Source organism: Notamacropus eugenii, chromosome 4 (assembly GCF_028372415.1).
Source record: "Notamacropus eugenii isolate mMacEug1 chromosome 4, mMacEug1.pri_v2, whole genome shotgun sequence".
In the NCBI taxonomy this organism is placed as follows: domain Eukaryota; kingdom Metazoa; phylum Chordata; class Mammalia; order Diprotodontia; family Macropodidae; genus Notamacropus; species Notamacropus eugenii.
The window spans coordinates 14042824-14060271 of record NC_092875.1 but is presented as its reverse complement, the minus strand read 5'-3'; the positions used below and the strand labels follow the sequence as shown (position 1 = coordinate 14060271).

Below are 17448 nucleotides of genomic sequence, written 5' to 3'. Positions count from 1 at the left end.
GCTTCTCTTTTTGTGTTTCCAATAGACTGGGAGGCCCTTGAGAGCAGGGGCTGTTTCATTTCTGTCTTTGCGTCCAAGGCGTCCAGCATGTAGTAGGCTCTCAAGAAATGATTGTTAATTGATTGACTGTCCCTCCTTGATGTCTTCCCATCCAAGATGGATGCAGAGGCTATGGTGGAGACACCCACTACAGTAGACCTGGAAGTGGACACGGCCAACGGCATGGAGAAGAGCCGTCCAGGGAAGGAGCCGGAGCCCCAGCGTCAGAGCAAGCTGTGCCCAGAGGAGCTGGCCACCATAGAAGATGAGACTGTCCTGGACAGGATGGTATAGCCAAGGCTGGGGCGTGGGACAAAGAGGAAGAGCCATTGGGGAGGGGAGGGGAGAGGAGGAGTCAGCCCTGGACTTATGCTCACAGCTGGACCAGACCACAGACTTTGAAGAGAGGCGGCTGATCAGGGCAGCCCTTCGAGACCTCCGGCAGAGGAAGAGAGGTATGGGCTAGATTGGGGAGTGGGAGGCGGGGTGCTGCAAATGACCGCGGCAAGGGTCATCCTACCAGGCCAGGACTGCCCAACTCCTCTCCCTTGCTTCTCACTGTCGGTCTCTCTGGTCATAACAATGCCCTCAAACCCCAACCAGAGCTGTGGATGGGCTTTCTGCACTCACTGTGTACTGCGGCTCCCACATGCCTCCCTTCCCCCTCCATGCAGCCCCTGCCTCTTCATTCCCCAGCTTCTCCCTCGCAACCTTTAGACATCTCCACCTGACTGGTCAGTCCCTGGCCCCAGCCATAGGCTCCAGGGAGGAGCTGAGGGCCCTTGAGGCAAACACCTTGTTTCTAACAACCTGCTCCTCCTCAACCTTGTCTTATGTGTCTGCGGGTATCCCTGCATGTCCCACCTGGGTGCTATGTGTGTATGTGCATGCACGTGGCCTCCTCCAGACCAGCGGGACCAAGAAAGGGAGCGGCGTCTCCAGGAAGCCCGGGCACGGCCCGGGGAGGGCCGAGGCAGTACAGCTACAGAGACCACCACTCAGCAGAGCCAGAAGTCGGCTGATGGCTCAGCTGTGAGGACTGTCACCAAAACGGAGCGGCTCGTCCACTCTAGTAAGGGTCCAGGAAACAAACACCAGGCCTGAATTCTCCTAACTCTCCTGAGGGTGGGCCCTCGGAAGCCATCTAGGTCAACCCCTTCTCATTTCAGGGAGGAGGAAACAGTCCTGGAGTGGTTAATGACTTGCCCAAAGTCAGATCAGACTGGGTGACAAGTAGCAAAGCTGGGATGCGTAGCTAGGTTCTCTGATTCCACTGTATCTACAGCATGACCTCATTTGACTTTAACAATTTCTACTCTTTCTTTCCTTCCCCAGACTGCTGGATGTCAGAGCTGGGAAACAGAGACTGTTAGAGTGAGGACAGAAAAAGTCAGGGTTAGGAGAGAGCTTAGACAAAACCTACCTGCCTCAGTTTTCCTTCCTGGAGGGCAGACTCTCTAATCTCAAGCCATTCCCTGCCTCTATAATGGGGGGTAGAGAAGAGGGCCCCTGCAAGGAGGGGTGTCCTCCCATAATTCCCACTGAAGGGCCCCTTCTGGTGTCTCTCCCCCCAGGCGATGGCAGCCAGACCTCCCGGACCACCACAGTGGAGTCAAGCTTTGTGAAGCGATCTGAGAGTAAGGCCCGGCCAGCCCGCCTCCCTGGCCTTCCTCCGGCTCTCATGCTCTGGATCTCACTCTCCATCCTTGACCTTCTTCTACCTGTCTGTCTTTCTGCCTGTCTGTGTGGACGCTGTCCCAATCTATGTCCTCTAGTGCTCCTCAGACACACACACCCTTTGAAGCTGCCTATCCCCAGGGCCCCCCAGACTCTCACCACCACTCCTTTTTACCTCCTACCAGATGGCGGCAGCAGGACAGTGGTGCAGACCAAGTCTTTCAGTTCTTCATCCAAGAAGATGGGCAGGTGAGGAGAATCTGGGCTGAGTTTGCCTGCAGGGTCTGGGGGGCCTGGGCTAAGGTGGGGAGAGGGCCTAGTCCCAGTGGACAGTGTCTTTTCATAAGAAGAGCTCTGAGTTCAAATGGGCCTCCAACACTACTATATGACCTGGATACCTTCGGACCTTGGGAACCAAAAGGGTTCCAGCAGGGTATAGAGAAAAATGGGATTCGTTCATAGAATGTTCTGCTGCTTGCTGACCACTGTGCAATGGTGGGCAAGCCCCTTCCCCACTCTGGGCCTCAGTTTCCTCATCTGTAAAATGAGGGAGTTGGTGGACTCCCTGGTCCCTCGGGGTCATTATGCCCTCAGGCCCTCTTACCCTCCCCCTCTCTGAAAGCATCTTTGACCGTGAGGATGAGACCCCTTCACGGGCTGGCAGCCTGGCAGCTCTTGAGCGACGCCAGGCCGAGAAGAAGAAGGAACTGATGAAGGCTCAGAGCCTGCCCAAGACGTCTGCGTCCCAGGCCCGCAAGGCTATGATTGAGAAGCTGGAGAAGGAGGGCGGCGGTGGAGGCTGGTGAGGCCTGGGGGCAGAGGCCCAGAGGAGGTGGGGGGAAGGGAGCAGACTGGGGACGCTTCCTGACCATCTGACGGGTTCTCTCCCTGTAGCAGCCCTGCTGGCTCGCGGGGGACTGTACAGCGCTCTTCCAGCTTCGGGGTCCCCAATGCCAACAGTATCAAGCAGATGTTATTGGATTGGTGCCGAGCAAAGACCCGTGGCTACGAGGTAAGTGTACCGCCCCTCTTGGGACTCCTGGAACCCCTGCCAGGCATCCTGAGCCCCCTCTGGGTGACCAGGTTGATGAGCAGAGGGTTAGGGCTGGAAGGGGCCTTTGAGGCCAGTTCACGGAGTCTGGCCCCTCATGTTCCCAGAGAGGAAACTGAGGCTCCAAGGGATGGAAGATGTGACTGTCAGGGCTAGGATCAGCAGCCAGGTCTCAAAACTCTAGAGTCTGGGTTCCTTCTGCAACATATCAGCCCCTGCGGCCATGAGATGAGGAATTTGGGCTGGATGTTCAACAGGGCCCCTCACCTCCCCTGACATCCCCTGTTCTAAGACCCCTCCCAGCTCTGACATCCCCTGTTCTAAGACCCCTCCCAGTCCTGAACATCCCCTGTTCTCAGTCCCCTCCCCTCTCTGATCTCCCCTGTTCTCAGGCCCCTCCCCTTTCTGACCGCCCCTGTTCTCAGACCCCCTCCCCTCTCTGACAGTAGATCTGTTTCTCAGACACGAGAAGGTCCTCAGTCTGGAGCCAGCTGGAAACACTAAAAGCCTCCAACAGCCAAGAACATTCAGTCCCTGGGGGACTGGGATGATTAGCTCTGTCTAAAGGCCAAATCCTATTACATGGGGCCCCCTGGACTTGAAGGGTTTGGGCTGGAGTGTAATCTTCTTGCAGTCATAAAAATACTTTTCTATTAATCCCATTAAAGTCTGATTATCCCAGTGTCTCCTGAAGCCCTGCCATGCTCTGGGGCAGTTCTGGGAGGCCAGGCGGACAGCTGCCCCCCACCCCCTTAACAGGGGGCTGCAGAGACTCACCCAAGGTCACTCTCTCCTATCGGTCTGGGAGCTCTTGAGGGGAGGGATTGTCCACCTCTCTTTTGCAGTTCCAGACATAGGGGGCACTTAGTCAATTCTTGTTGATTGACTGACCACCATCACACAGTGAGTCAGGGGCCAAGCTGGGGCTCCTGGGGCTCTGTCTACACCAAGGCTGTTTCTTTGGTCTGCACTGATCACCTCCGGGACCTCAGAGCTCATCTAACCAAAGGCCTCTCACTTAAGGTCAAGTGAGTTATCTAAGGTTACACAGATAAGAAGTGGTCCAGCCAGAATTCAGACATATCTTCTGACTCCTTTCCTCATGTCCTGCTTGACCTCCGCCCTCTTGGGTTACCCAGATGCTAGCTTTTGGAGTCCTTCGCTGTCTTGACTCAAGAGGGAGACCTGAGGCTGAGATCTGAGGATCCCAGAGCTTCTGTGGTGGCTCTGACCTTTCTGGAGCCTCAGTCTCTTCCTCAAGCTGCCTAGGAACTTCCTGTGTGGAATCTGCCCAGGCAACCTGCTTCCTTGTCTCCTCTAATAGGCAGAGACTGTCTTCTGCCTATCTTTGTACTCCCAGAGCCTAGGCCTGCCTGGCACACAGTAGGGGCTTCATTATTGCTTGTTGATTGAATAATCACCAAGATTCAAAAGGATATTGACAGGAGAGTGAGTCTGATGGAATAATAAGATGTAATTCACTCGGAAAAAAGGTACAGCCTTGCCCTTGGGTTCCAACATGGGAAGGCTCAGCTAGACAGTTATGGTTCTGGAAAAGACCTGGGGTCTTAGTAGTCTGCAAACCCCCTGGAATCAGTGGGGTGATGGAGTCGACTCATTAGAGCTGAGAGTCCCCCAACCTCTACCTGATTGGACTTTATCTGGAGTATTGGGTCCATTGTGATCCCATGGGCTAAGGACCAGCTAGATAGTATCTGCTGTGTTCACGTGATGAAGGAGCCTTAGTCATTTGGGGCTCTGTGGAAGGAGCTGGAGTAGGGGGCCAGTGGGAGCCTAGAAGCTCCTAGAAGGAGGGGCTGTCTGGTAGAAGGCTTGGCCCTCCGTTCTGACAGGTACTGTCCCCCTCCTCAGCACCTTGTTCTAATGGGTACCTTGTTTCCCTAGCATGTCGACATCCAGAATTTCTCATCCAGCTGGAGCGATGGCATGGCCTTCTGCGCGCTGGTGCACAATTTCTTCCCTGAAGCCTTCGATTATGGCCAGCTGAACCCCCAGAACCGGCGTCACAATTTCGAGGTGGCCTTTTCGTCAGCAGAGTACGTAGCCCAGCCTCCGCCATGGCCATCACCGGCCACAGCAGAGAGGCCAAGGCTGCCCATGGGCCCCCCAGCTGGAAACAGTCAGCTGCCCTTGCCCCTGTCCTTGCGTGGGCAGGACAGAGGGCCCCCCCCCCCCTCCAGCTTCCCTGCCTTCTCCATCCTTCTGCCAAGCCCGGAGCCCTGGGCCTCCCCTTTCTGCTGCTCTTACCACTCCCCAGGACAGGATGGGCAGAGTCCTGCCAGGGCCTCAGCATCGCCCCCCCCCCAACCCCCAAGATTTTGAAGGACAGGGACAAAATGTCCCTGCTCCCACCCTGACTCCTTCCAGCCTTTGCCCCACCTTCCCCCTTGGTCCATTTCCTCCCCCACCTCAATGGGTAGCCAGCATTTTCTCCAGTCTGTACAGGGGGCTTCCAGCCGGACAGTAGGAGCTTTGGGCCTGGGCCACACTTGCCCGGCCTCGACCGTCCAACCAGCCCCTTCCGTGGCCCGCAAGCCAGGTGGCCCCCTCCCTGCCCTTTCCTCCTCTCTCTCCATCTGTCTGTCTCTCTCTGCTCTCTGCCTTTCCGTCTGTCCCCCGAAGCTTTCTGCACCCTCATGTCCACTCATTGTGCCGGCCCAAGATTCCAAATGGAGCCGATGGGCTGGGAAGGGGGCCATGCTGGCCCCCTCGCCCTCCCCTTTCCCTGGGCCTATATACGCCGGATATATAGCAAGGAGAACAAGACCGCTCTCGTTTGGAATCATCTGCTGTTGAAGCACATGGCCCCTGGCCCGCTCCCATCACACCTCACCCCAGCCCTGCCCCTTCCCTGCCCCTGATCCTGGATGTTTTCTCTGGCCCTTCTCTCCCCCTCACGCCTCCCTTCTGGCCTCACTCACCCCCACGCCCACCCCGGGGTCTTTGTCCTTCCCCTGCCATCCCTCCAAGCCCTGCCCCCTGCACCTGGTGCCTGGCCCCCCACCCTGCGCCCTCCCCCACCAGCCCTGTATGCATCGCACACCAGTAGAGATCAGTGGCACCCCTACCAGGCTGGGGAGCATGCAGAGGGGAGGCGGTGGGCTGACCCCAGCAGCGTGTGGAGAATGTCACCAGATTTACGGATCTCTCTTTCTGTTTCTCTCTCTCCTCTCTCTTCCCTCTGTCCTCCCCTGATCTCTCTCTCCCTCCCCCAACCCTCCCCTCTGCCCACCCCCGGTCGGGCCTGTCTCCACGGGGCTGGCTGTGTGCCCCCCCCCAGGACCCACGCTGACTGCCCCCAGTTGCTGGACACGGAGGACATGGTGAGGATGCGCGAGCCAGACTGGAAGTGCGTTTACACGTACATCCAGGAGTTTTACCGCTGCCTGGTTCAGAAGGGGCTGGTAAAAACCAAAAAACCCTAACCCCCAGCTGAGAGACCCACGGTGAGAAAGCCCTCCCAGCCCGGGCCTGCTCCGTGGCACCAGGGAAACAGCAGGGCTTTGGGGGAAGGGAGGGGGTTCCCTCCACCTTGGGATGCCTGCTGAATGGGGAGGGAGCCAATGCCATCGTCACAGAAAGTCTGACCTGACAATGCTTGGAGATCTGGGGATTCCTGGCTAAGAATACCAGGGAGGCAGCTTAGAACAGGGGATGGCAGGACTGGGAGGGGCCTGAGAACAGGGGATGGCAGGGCTGGGAGGGGCCTGAGAACAGGGGATGGCAGGGCTCTGAGGGGCCTGAGAACAGGGGATATCAGGGCTAGGAGGGGCCTGAGAACAGGGGATTTCAGGGCTCTGAGGGGCCTGAGAACAGGGGATGGCAGGACTGGGAGGGAGCTGAGAACCAAAGGTGGCAGAGAGGGAAAGGCCTTGGAGATCATCCTTCCATCCTTCTCCTTTTCAGAAGAAGAGGCCATAGGGAGAATTTGCCCAATCCCACATCCGCACAATGACAGACTTGAGACTAGAAGCCCCCTGTCTGGGGGATTCAGGGCCTGGACACAGTGCTAAGGGAGAGTAGGAAACAGGTTTCTCAGGACAGATCCAGTGCCCTCCCACCCCAGTTTTTCCAGATAATGAAACAAATCCAGAGAAGGGTTTGGTTGAGGGCAGCTCAAGTGAGCTTAGCTGAGTTGGCCCCTGAGGTCTCACCCCTGACCCGCCCTACCCCCATTCTTGGCAAGCTGCTGTGGCAGCTGTGGGTGTGGGTGGTGAGCTCCCATCATCATTAGACTTGGGAGTGGCCAGGGTGCACCTGGGATAAGGGGCTCACCTGTGCCAGGCAGGCTCCCCAGGACGGTGCCCGGCTGCCCACCCCCGGAGGCTGGCTCAGCCACTGCTTTCTATCATATATGGGCAGGGGAGCAGGCCACAGGGAGCTCTGTAAACCCTGGAAAGTGTGACTCAGCCCCAGGCCGCCTGACGTCTGTTACTGCTTGGCCCTCCTCATCAAGGGCATCCCGAGTCCACTAGCCTCCTCTCCTCAGGCCTCCTTGCATAAACAATGGCTTTATAAGGCTGAGAGCCATGTGAGCCAGGGAGGCAGGGGCCAGGGGAGACTCCCAGGCCAGACCTGGCTCAGAAACCTTGGGAAAGGAGGGGGCAGGGTCACTGTCCATGGCTGGAACAGGAGGCTTTCAGCCCCAGAGCACTGAAGCAGGGAGGGGGTCTTAGAACAGGGAATGTCAGAGCAAAGAAAGAAGCCCCTATTATAAGCCCCTACTATGTGCCAGGCATGATGCTAAGTGCTTTACAGATATTACCTCAGTTGGGCTAGGAAGCCTTAGAACAGAGGATGTCAGAACTGGGAGGGCCTTCGAGTCTAGAATGTCACAGCTTGGGGGGCCTTAGGACAAGGGGTGTCAGGGCTGGGAGGGGCCTTAGAACAGGGGATGTCAGGGCTGGGAGGGCCTTCGAGCCTAGAATGTCACAGCTTAGGGGGCCTTAGGACAGGGGGTATCAGGGCTGGGGAAGGACCTTAGTAGAGGGAATGTATATTAGCATCAGAAGCTCCTTCATTTTAAAGACAAGAGAAACTGAGGCACCAAAGGAGGTTGCTCCTAGCAAGTTAGCAGAGCCAGGCCTGGATGCCAATTCTCCTGGTTCTGGGCCCAGGCTTTCCACTCCAGCACTCCAGCTAGGGCTCTGGTCCCTTCTCCTACTGGTCATAGGTCAGCAGCCCTCTTCTTGCCTCCTGCTCCCCCCCTCCCCAGCTTGTGCCCTGTCCCCCTCTACCCTACAAGACCAGAAGCTGCTGAATTCTGCCACGCCAAGCCAAGAGTTAGGCCTACTGGCCAACTCAGTCCAAGACAGAGCCATTGCAACAAGCCCACCAGACTCAGGGGGCATCATTGGGGCCTCACAGACAGCCCTGGGGCCTGGCTTCCCTGGAAGTGGCTCTGGTTTGCGTGTGCCCTGAGCCATCAATGGTAGTGCACAGACAGCCCCTTCCGGGGCCCAAGACCTTCATGGGGTGGGGGCAGGGATCTGAAGCCCCAAGAAGGGCCCAAAGACACCATAGGCTCCAGCTCTTCACAAGCTCAGTTACTTGGCAACAGTTGAATCCCCAAACAAAGATAAACACACGTCCTCATACGGCTTGATTGATTTACCAGAGGCTGGGCTGGGTCTGGGACCCATTCCCAAAGAGGGTAATGAGTGTCCTGGGCCGAAAGTCAGGAGATCTGGGTAATTAGTCCTCCATCTGCTGCCAGCGCCCTCCTCGGTCTCGGTTTTATCTTAAGTGGATTTGGTGTTCCCAGAGTGTCTGCAGACACTTCGTGGCCTCAGTTTCTTCATCTGTAAAGTAAGGAGGGCTCCACAGGTTGCCTGTGAGGTCTAGAAACGAGAAGTGCCTCAGGACTCAGTCCTTCGGTCACATCCGACCCTTCATGACCCGTGCAGCCCTACCGGCCTATCTCTCAAGGAGCTCACCATCAAAAGGGGGAGACACCCTGCGATTTTCTTGGCAAAGATACTGCAGTGGTTTGCCATTTCCTTCTCCAGGCCCAGGGCTAGAGGAGGCAAATGTCCCCATTTTCAAAAGGGAGGATAATAGCATCTGTAAACCTGGGAGTAAAACTTCAGAACATGTCATTAAAAGGATGGTGTGTGAGCAGATAGAAAGGAAAGCAGCAATCCCAGCTAGGCAGGGTGACTTCAGGGAAGCTCCTGTCAGACCCTTTGGTTCTTTGGTTGGCAGCCCAGGTGGCCATGTTGCTAGATTGGGAAAGGCTGGAGAAAGAGCTTCCCTCCGTTTCCCAGGCATTTGATAAGAGTTCTTCAGGCTCTTCTAATGGAAATGATGGAGAGATGTGGACTACCTGGCAGAAGCTAGGTATTTCAGAACCAGCCCCAAACAGCTTTCATCAGTGTTTCCATGGCAGCTTGGATGGGCTCCAGGGGTCTCTGGTTAGCCAGAAGTCAAGAATTCTATGGCAGAGATGGCACCATCATCACATTTGCACATGATATGAATTGGGGAGACAATAGGGACCCCCAAATCCAACCCCCTCATTTTGCAGATGAGGAAACTGAGAACTTGCCCAGGGTCACAGCATGTCTAAGGTCTTGCTGCCTCCAAATCCTGTGCCCTCTCTGCTTCCCCAGGCTGCCTCTCCATTTGATATGAATTTAATATGGCTTACAATCAGGATCCAAAAAAATTTCAACCCCCCCCCCCCCCAGAATGTTGGGACAGTTAGTAGAGATTGATTTGAGGTTTGAATGCGTGTAAAAAGCATCCCCTCCATGAGCACAGGATAGCGGAGGTATGAGTACATAGATGTTCCAGGGGAGAAAGAGCTGCCAGTTGCAGTGGACCACAAGTTCAACATGAATCCAAACTATGTGGCATTATGGAAAAGACACTAGACTTAGAATTGAGGAAATTGTACTTGAACTACTGCTCTGACACTTACTATGGGGCAAGTTTCTTTCCCCTTGAGACTCCACTTAAAAATGGGGCCATGACCCACCTCCTGGGCTTGTTGAAAAGAAAGCGATTTGTAAACTTTCAGACACTACGAGATGAAAAATGATCGTCATAGGGTGGCAGGCAAGGTGCCAAGAGAGCTAATGTGGTCGTGGGTGCCACGAAGAGGGAGCTGTCTCTCCCTCTGGCCTCTGCTGTGGTCAGTCCCCAGCAGCAGGGTTGCATCCAGTGGTGGATGCCAGGATCTAAAAAGGGCTGGCACACTGTCTCTAAGGAAGAGAAGCTGTGGCAGGGAGAGGGCTTGGCTTAGCTCTGCTCGGCCCCCATCAGGGGATACAGTGAGGCAGATTTCACCCTATGAAAGGGACAGCCTTACCACGTCTTCGTACAGTCCACAAGAGAGATGAGTGGGCTGCCCCAGGACATCACAGCCATCAGGACAGCAGTGACTGTAACCATTGGTAGGCTCAGAAGAGGAACTGGACCTGCAATTTCCTCAGTAATAATAGCTAATGTCTCTCTGGTGCCTACTATGTTCCAGGCACTGCCCTAAGACTCAGAACTACCCATTTTTCAGATGGAGAAACTGAAGCAGGCAGAGGTTAAAGTGACTTGGCCAGAGGTCACCCAGTTAGCAAGCGTCTGAGGCAGGCTTTGAACTCAGGTCTTTGTAAATTCTGGTGTGACACTAACCACTGGGAAACCCAGCCGCCTCCTGAAGAGGTTGGGTTGGATAGTTCTGAGGTGCCTTCTCATCAAATGATTGGGCCGAGCTCTGCCTCCCAGCTACAGTGCCCTGTCTGTGGGGAGGGATGGAAAGTGCTGGAACCTCTCCCAGGGGTCATCCAGTGTTGACTCAAAGGGTTTTTCCCACCTACCCTGCCCCTGCTCCCATCATGGGCCACCTGGGTCAGGCCTGCCACAGCCCAGCCTCCAGGTCTGCATCTGTGAGCTAGAGAAGAGCTGAGGGGGCCCCAGGTACTTTCCAACGTCTAGTCCCAGCTGGGAATATGAGAGGATGGTCCTGCCCACGGGACCATCAAAGTGCCCTCCCTTTGAGGCCCTCGGCTGCCTCCTGGCCTGTCCCTCCCCTTCCTTCACTGCTAACCTGAAGGGGCAGGGGGTAATAGGGTCAGTAAGGCCTTAGTTCTTTGGCTGATGTCCCTTCACCCCATTTCAGTGTCAGTTTCAGAGTGAGCTGGAGGGATCTGGATCATCTCCTCCAACCCCTTTCCCCATTTTACAGAGGAGAAAACTGAGGCCCAGGGAAGGGATTAGCCCAGAAAATTAAGTAGCTGATGCCAGGTTTCAGCTGTGGCCTGCAGGAGGGGCAGGAGGGAAGGGCAGAGCAGAATTAGCCCCTCACTCACCCTGGCATTCCCTGCCCCTTTCCCCCTAACTCCTGCAGGGTGCTGGTGGACTGTGTGCCCCTGGTGGATGTGGAAGACATGATGATCATGGGCAAGAAGCCGGACCCCAAGTGTGTCTTCACCTACGTGCAGTCCCTTTACAACCACCTGAGACGTCACGAGCTACGTTTACGACAAAAAGAACTCTAGGGTGTCCCCGTCCTCTCCCCGCGTGCGTGCACCCAGCCCTCTCTCCCCAGAGCAGAGGCAGCCTTTCCCCGCCCATGCACTGCCACTTTCCTTCTCCCCCCGTGTGGATAAAGGCTCACAGGATGGCACACTTCCTCCCCGGGCACCACACCGTCCCCATCCACAGCCGGCACCCCAGCTACTCACAGCGTTTCACGGTTTTTATAAATTATTCGTTCTCAGCTGGCCTCCCTTGTCATTGGACCACCGCCCAGCCTCCTGACACAGAGGAGGAGGACTTTCTTAATGGGTAGTGAGTTCCTTGTCACTCAGAGTAATTAAAGAGGAAGCTGGGTACTCATGGGGGGCACCCTGTGCGCCAGTGCTGGTCTACAGGTGGCAAGGTGCCCAACTTGCAAGCCAGGGAGTTGCCACTCCTCTGACTGATGCTGGCAACAAGCCTTATAGGTGTCTTCCAACCCAACCAACGGGCAGAGGGCTATGACTTGCTTAAGGCCACCCAGCTAGTCACTGTCAGCCTGGACACTGGTTCTATGGCTACCTCACCACACTGACTTGCACAGGGGTGGGGGGAACCAGCCAGATCCCAGGGAACTCCCCCCCACCCCCGCCCCAACACACATGTGGGGGACTTTTTGTTGGCTCCCAGAGGGGTGAGGTATGCCCAGCCCCCCTCCCACACTGTTCCCCTATGGGCTACCTGTGCCCAGGCTGCCTTCTGCAGAGGGCTGGATAAGAGTCAGGTGGGATCCTGACTGGGGTCACCAGAGTTTGACCCTGGTCACAGGACCATCAGTCCAGACCTGGAGGGGACTTCAGGGGCTTTTTAGTCTAAACCACTGCTTTTACAGAGGCCAGAGGTAGAGAGACTTGTCCAAGGTCACTCGGGCTGAATCTTTTTTTTTTCATTTGGAGACAATCAGGGTTCAGTGACTTGCCCAGGATCACACAGCTAGTAAGTGTCTGAGTAAGGATCTGAACTCAGGTCCTCCTGACTCCAGGGCCGGTGCTCTATGTACTGCCCCTGAGAGTGAATCTTGATGTGGCATCTGGGGGAGTTGTGAGAAGAGGACGGCAGTCACCCTCAGCCTGGGCATTCCAGCCCAGTTTCCAAAGTCCCTGGTACCTCCTAGACTAGTGATGGGAAGGGCAAAGACATAGACATACAGGCATTGCAGGTTGGAATGGGGGCTTTTACTGCACAAGGGAAAGGGAAAGACCTCAGCCCCAGCCTCCACACACACCCCTGGCCTGGCCCCAAGGACGCAGCCATCTGCCCTCAGCAAGAGTAACCCTTTGAGCTGAGAGCTTCATCCTGTCCTTGGTGACATGACGTGGGGGCAGGGTGCTGTGGACAGGGTCCCAATGCCACCCATGCAGACCAACTTGCCACTTCTCCTAGACTCTAGCAGATAGCCACTCTCCCACCCCCAAGGGGCACTGCCAGGCAAGTTGAGGTGTGTGGGTGGTCCCAGCAGTGTGCCAGACCTTCCCTTGGGAGCATGGGCATGGCCCTGGCACCTCAACTCGTTAGGGAACACAGCATGCAACACCATTTCACAGCTGCCAGCTAGGGTGGGGGCCATGGTCCATGGGCCTAGAGGTCCAGGTGTGTAGGCAGTGAATCCCCATGGGGCACTGGATTGGGTGCCTTTGCTTCCAGGGGCCTAGCTGGGGCATTCTGGAACTCAGGAGGTACAGGGGCATCCGGACTTTGTTTCCGATAGAAGCCCAGATCCTTCAGCATCTGGTTGATCTCCTCCCGGGTCATGTCACGGAGGGGAATTCTCTGTAAAGGAGCAAAAAAAGGTCAGAGTGGATCCCAGGATAATGGGAATCAACAGAACAGACTCAAGACTGAACCACAGCCGTGCCCCCCTTCCCACTAGCTGTGCTAAATCTTCACAGGGAGGGCCTTCCCCACCCCCCCTGTGTGTGTATGGGATGGGGTCTCACCTCAAGCTCCTCATACTGGTAACCTAGCAGCACCAATTCAGGGTCGGCTCCAGGGAGGTATTTCATCACCAGGTTGTGACTGGTGGTAGAGTTAAGGAAGGAGTAGAGGAAGGGACATAGAAGGGTTGGAGGAGTGGGAGGCCTGACCTGGCCCTGATTTGAAGGGGCCTGGAATTGGGGAGTAGAGGTTGGTTAGTCCCTCGGCCCAATCAGAAGGACAGGAGCCGGAGCTGGCTGCTCCATTGCTCAGGTCAGAGGAATGAGGGGCTGCCAGCTACCCTTGCCCCAAACGGAGGGACTGTAAGTAGGAGGCCAGGGGGGCTAATTCCAAGGAGAAGAACCCTTTGCCCTAGTGAGATTTTTGCCTTTATCCCAGACACCTGCTTCCCCTCATTAGATGCCTTCTGGGGAACCACCCCTCCAGTGGAAGACTGTCCTTATAGAGCCTGGGGAGTGGGAGAGGGCCCTGAGGGGAACTGAGAGTCAGCAGCTACCAAGAACAGAAATAGAGGGGCAAGTAAGAGCTGTCCAGGGTTCCTGCCTCCCGCCCCCACTTCCTGCTGAGAAAAGATACTAGTAAGGGACGTCCTGGGTGACGAAGAGTTTCACCTGGAGCAGGGAGAGAAAGGGGAAGTGATCAGCAGCAGCCCCTAAACACAGCCCTCCCCCAGCGGCTCAGAGAGTCCCCTCTTCTCTAGCCCTGCCCCAGCCAGGACCCTACCTCCTTCAGCCGATTCAGCTGTCATCCTCCGCAGGTCTGCCAGGGACAAAGCCAGAGGTCAGCCGGTCCCCTGTCACACAGCCGCCCCGATCCCCACCCAGCAGATGCCCAGTGGCTAGGGCCTACAGGGGTGGCCCCTGCAAACTCCAAAGGACCATTCTTTTTCACTATCTGGTTGCCGTGGCAACCCAACATGACATCACTGGTTTCCAGGGAAACTCGGGGTGGGAGGGGTATCTTCCTTGAGGGCAGAGCAATGGGCCTGGATTGGGGGGAGCTTCACTCTACCGATGCACGTAGGTACTTTTCTCGTCTTAAGGTAGGGGGGGTCTTCACCTGAGGCCTACGGAGGCCTGGGGGTGCAGGGGAAGGGAAGGTCTGTGACGTCATCTGCCTAAATTCGTGAATTTCTCTCAGCTAAGGCCCGAGGTCATTCTTTTTTTTCAGGGTCCGTACTCTTTCCCTAATTTCACAGAAGAGGAAACTCAGCCCAGAGAAGAGACTTGCCCATAGTCACGCAGCTAATGTCAGTGCATGGATGGGGGTCACCCAGTCCACTTAAGGAGAAACTGAGGCCCAAAAAAGGACAATGCCTTGCCCAAGGTCAAGGGATCAAGTGCGCAGCAGAACTGGGATCCAAACCCAGGATCTTCTAACTCAAAAGTCCAAAGACTGACCTGACACCTCTTTCTACACACCGCGCCCCCCACCAAGGGGTAAAGACTTTAACGATAGGGAACTATGCGTCAGACTGGTTTAAGAGCTCCCTTTAACCCGGTAAGGCCCAGCTTCAGAGGAGACAAACGACCCACACCTCGGATGCCCGCCAGCTCCCCTCCCCACTCCCATCCCATCAGCCTCTTGAGGTATGAAGAGTCAACCCTGGAAACCAGAACCACAGGTGCAGAGAGGGCACCTCTGGGGGGGCTGCCCCATGGGGACTTCCTGTGGGGAGAGGAAGGCCCTAGGGAGGGCTGCCATCTGCTCCCTCCACCTGCCTCTTCACCTCCCCTCCCCCAGCTCTTTCCTGGCACTCAAATACTAGAATAATAAAAACATAATGGTTGTCATTTCGTGGTACCCTCGTGATTCACACCTGCAAAGGGTTTCACTGGCCATCCAGGCCAACCCTTTCACTTTACAGATGAGGAAACAGGCCCCAGGTCACACAGCTAGTATCAGAAGTGGATTCGAACCCAGACCCCTGACTTCAGAGCCAGCCATTGCATGGTCGCCTGAACCATACTTCCTGCCCCATATCTCCTGGCTCCAAGTTCGATGGCAACATCTTTAGACCATAGAACTGAAAAGTAGGAGTCACCTCCGTGTCTCATTTCCCTAAGAGAGGAATTGACTTTTCTGAGGTCAGCCAGTGAGTTCAGTGGCTAGACCAAGGTCTCCTGAACTTGCAGGGAGTGATTGCTAGCCACACTCCCAGAGGCTGCATGGGGAACTGTCCAGCTCAGCTTGGGCTTTCTCCAACATCCTGGGGACCCCACAGTCCCTGTTCATCCCTGAGGCCTCACCTCCCCAGCCCCTGACTCAAAATTAGGGTCACTAAGCCAAGGCGTGTTGAGGGGAGCCCAGGCAGGGAGAGGGGGGCAGAACAGAGAACCCCAGAGAGGAAATTCCCAGACTGCAGAGCGATTGAAAGACAGGTGGTCCGCAGAGAAGAGGAAGAGCCGAAGAGGCTAGGGTAAGAAGCCATGAGACTTCTGAGACGGGAGGTACTGAAGGATTGGGTTCTGGGGAACGAATAGAGGCTGAGAGAGGGAACGGGGTGGGAGGTAGTGTCAGAAGAAAGAGGTGGGGGTGGATAGTGATCTGTTTGGGAAGGAATGCAAGGGGTAGAGTTGCGTGGAAGTTCTATATGGGGATCAGAGTCCCAGGGGGCAGTGGGGGCCTCAGGGAGCGAGGATGTTCTTGGAGGGGGGGAGTATCCAGAGATTCGGGCAGGAAAGTAGAGGGATGTAGTGGGCGCGGTTTCTGGGAACGTAGGGATGGGGGAGGGATGTGGAGCCGCTCTTCAGTTCCAAATGGGGGAGAGGGAGGGGGAAATGAAGTCCAGGTGGCGTTCTGGAAGGATGGGGGCATACTACGGGGGGCTGGGAGACCCAGGGAGGAATAGGGGGGGCCAGGGCGGTGGGGGTGGCTCTGGAGGGGCAGTGGCATGTTTAGGGGGCTAGACTTCCCCGGAAGCAGTAGAGGGCCCCGAGGTGGGATTTTGGAGGGACGGGAGCACACCACAAGTTCCAGGGAGCCCCAGGGAAGCGTGGGGACCCCTCCCACCTCCCGGGGTCGGCCGGGGTCCTGGAGGGACGAAGAAGGCCGACGAAACCAGCCCCGCTGGGGGCTGGGCGAAGGCCCTTACCTCCACTCTGCCCCGGGCCAAGCCGCGGAGCTTGTTCCAGTCGGGCTGGAAGGCGACGAAGAGTCCGGGAAGGAGGATAAGCGGCAGCAGGCGACGCATGGGAGCGGCTGAGGGGGGACCAGGGCCGGGGGCTGGGGTCGGGGAGGGGGCAGGGACTGGGGTGGGGATCCGGGCTGGAGCCGAGCTCCGAGCTTGGCTTGGCGCGACCGGCCGGATCGGATGGAGATGGCGAGAGAATGGAGAAGGGAGGAGGGGGCTTGGCGGGGAGGGGGAGTGCCACGTCATAGTTCCGGGAGCGGGGTGGGGCCAGGGCCAGACCGGAGAGACACCGCCTTCTGGCCATCTGGTCTTTCCGAGTGCTCTCTAGGAGGCGACCGCTGCGGGGAGTCCTTCCTCCGAGCCTGGCCCATAACCCTCCTAGGGCCGACTCCCGACATCTCGGGTCGACCGCCCTCATCCCTGCACAGCCCCCTCCCCGGCCCTCATTCCTGTGCTGCGGCCGTGCTAACCCTTGTCTCCTAATCTCCCTCCTAGCCCCCCATCCCTGACACTGACCCTAACCCTAACTCTATTGCTGCCTTTAAATTCTATCCCTGTCCTAGACCGCCAACCTAGCCCCCGAACCTAGCCCCCCTATCCTAGCCCCATCAGCCTAGTCCCCCCATCCTAGCCCTCCTCTAACCTTCCCATCCTAGCCCCCCAGCCTAACCTCCGAACTTAGCCCCCCTCAGCCTAGTCCCGCCATCCTAACCCCTCAGCCTAGTCTCTCCGTCCTAGCCCCCCACCCTAGCCCCCTCAGCCTAAGCCCTGGATCCTAGCCCCACCATCCTAGTCCCGCCATCCTGTTCCCCCATCCTGGAGCCATCAGCCTAGTCCCCCCGTCCTAGCCCCTTCAGCCTAGCCCATCACCAGAGTACTTTTCTGATGGGGAAAAAGGGGGAGGGAGGCAAATGAGAAGTCAAAACCCAAGGGCCAGGTTTCAGTACCAGCTCTAGTCAGCAGAGGGGGGAAGTCCCCTGCAGAGCCTCAGACCGAGAGTAATTATAATCACAGCAGCCCTCCAGAACAGAGAATGTCAGGGCCGGGAGGGGGCACAGGACAGAGAATGTCATAGCTG

General features: G+C 56.7%; 2 protein-coding genes and 1 long non-coding RNA gene across 13 annotated transcripts in view; 2 read left to right on the top strand and 1 right to left on the bottom strand.

Annotated features, from left to right (window-relative positions):
- SMTN (smoothelin) overlaps window positions 1–11743 on the top strand; it is a 38216-nt gene extending 26473 nt beyond the window's left edge. For 4 of the 11 annotated variants that reach the window (XM_072599902.1, XM_072599903.1, XM_072599904.1 and 1 more), the window contains 10 exons: window positions 157–327; window positions 419–494; window positions 947–1111; window positions 1614–1676; window positions 1902–1965; window positions 2339–2518; window positions 2611–2728; window positions 4673–4824; window positions 6069–6111; window positions 11133–11743. In XM_072599902.1, the coding sequence (XP_072456003.1) occupies window positions 157–327; window positions 419–494; window positions 947–1111; window positions 1614–1676; window positions 1902–1965; window positions 2339–2518; window positions 2611–2728; window positions 4673–4824; window positions 6069–6111; window positions 11133–11576 (1476 nt within the window). In that variant the 3' untranslated portion in view covers window positions 11577–11743. Of the gene's footprint in view, window positions 1–156; window positions 328–418; window positions 495–946; window positions 1112–1613; window positions 1677–1901; window positions 1966–2338; window positions 2519–2610; window positions 2729–4672; window positions 4825–5224; window positions 5328–6068; window positions 6235–11132 lie in introns of those variants that run through there. The other 7 variants (XM_072599910.1, XM_072599908.1, XM_072599909.1 and 4 more) reach the window with 5 other exon arrangements.
- Window positions 11744–12455: 712 nt separating this feature from the next.
- On the bottom strand, window positions 12456–16631 carry SELENOM (selenoprotein M). The gene is made up of 5 exons (XM_072599912.1): window positions 16332–16631; window positions 13961–13996; window positions 13814–13848; window positions 13240–13318; window positions 12456–13072 (listed from the first exon to the last, which is right to left on the bottom strand). Exons 1-5 carry the CDS (start codon window positions 16614–16616, stop codon window positions 12881–12883), a joined length of 627 nt encoding a protein of 208 aa, XP_072456013.1. The 5' UTR covers window positions 16617–16631; the 3' UTR covers window positions 12456–12880.
- On the top strand, window positions 14173–15030 carry LOC140499013 (uncharacterized). Its single transcript, XR_011965244.1, has 2 exons — window positions 14173–14256; window positions 14408–15030. It is a non-coding gene; the product is annotated as an uncharacterized lncRNA (long non-coding RNA).
- Window positions 16632–17448: the final 817 nt, after the last annotated feature.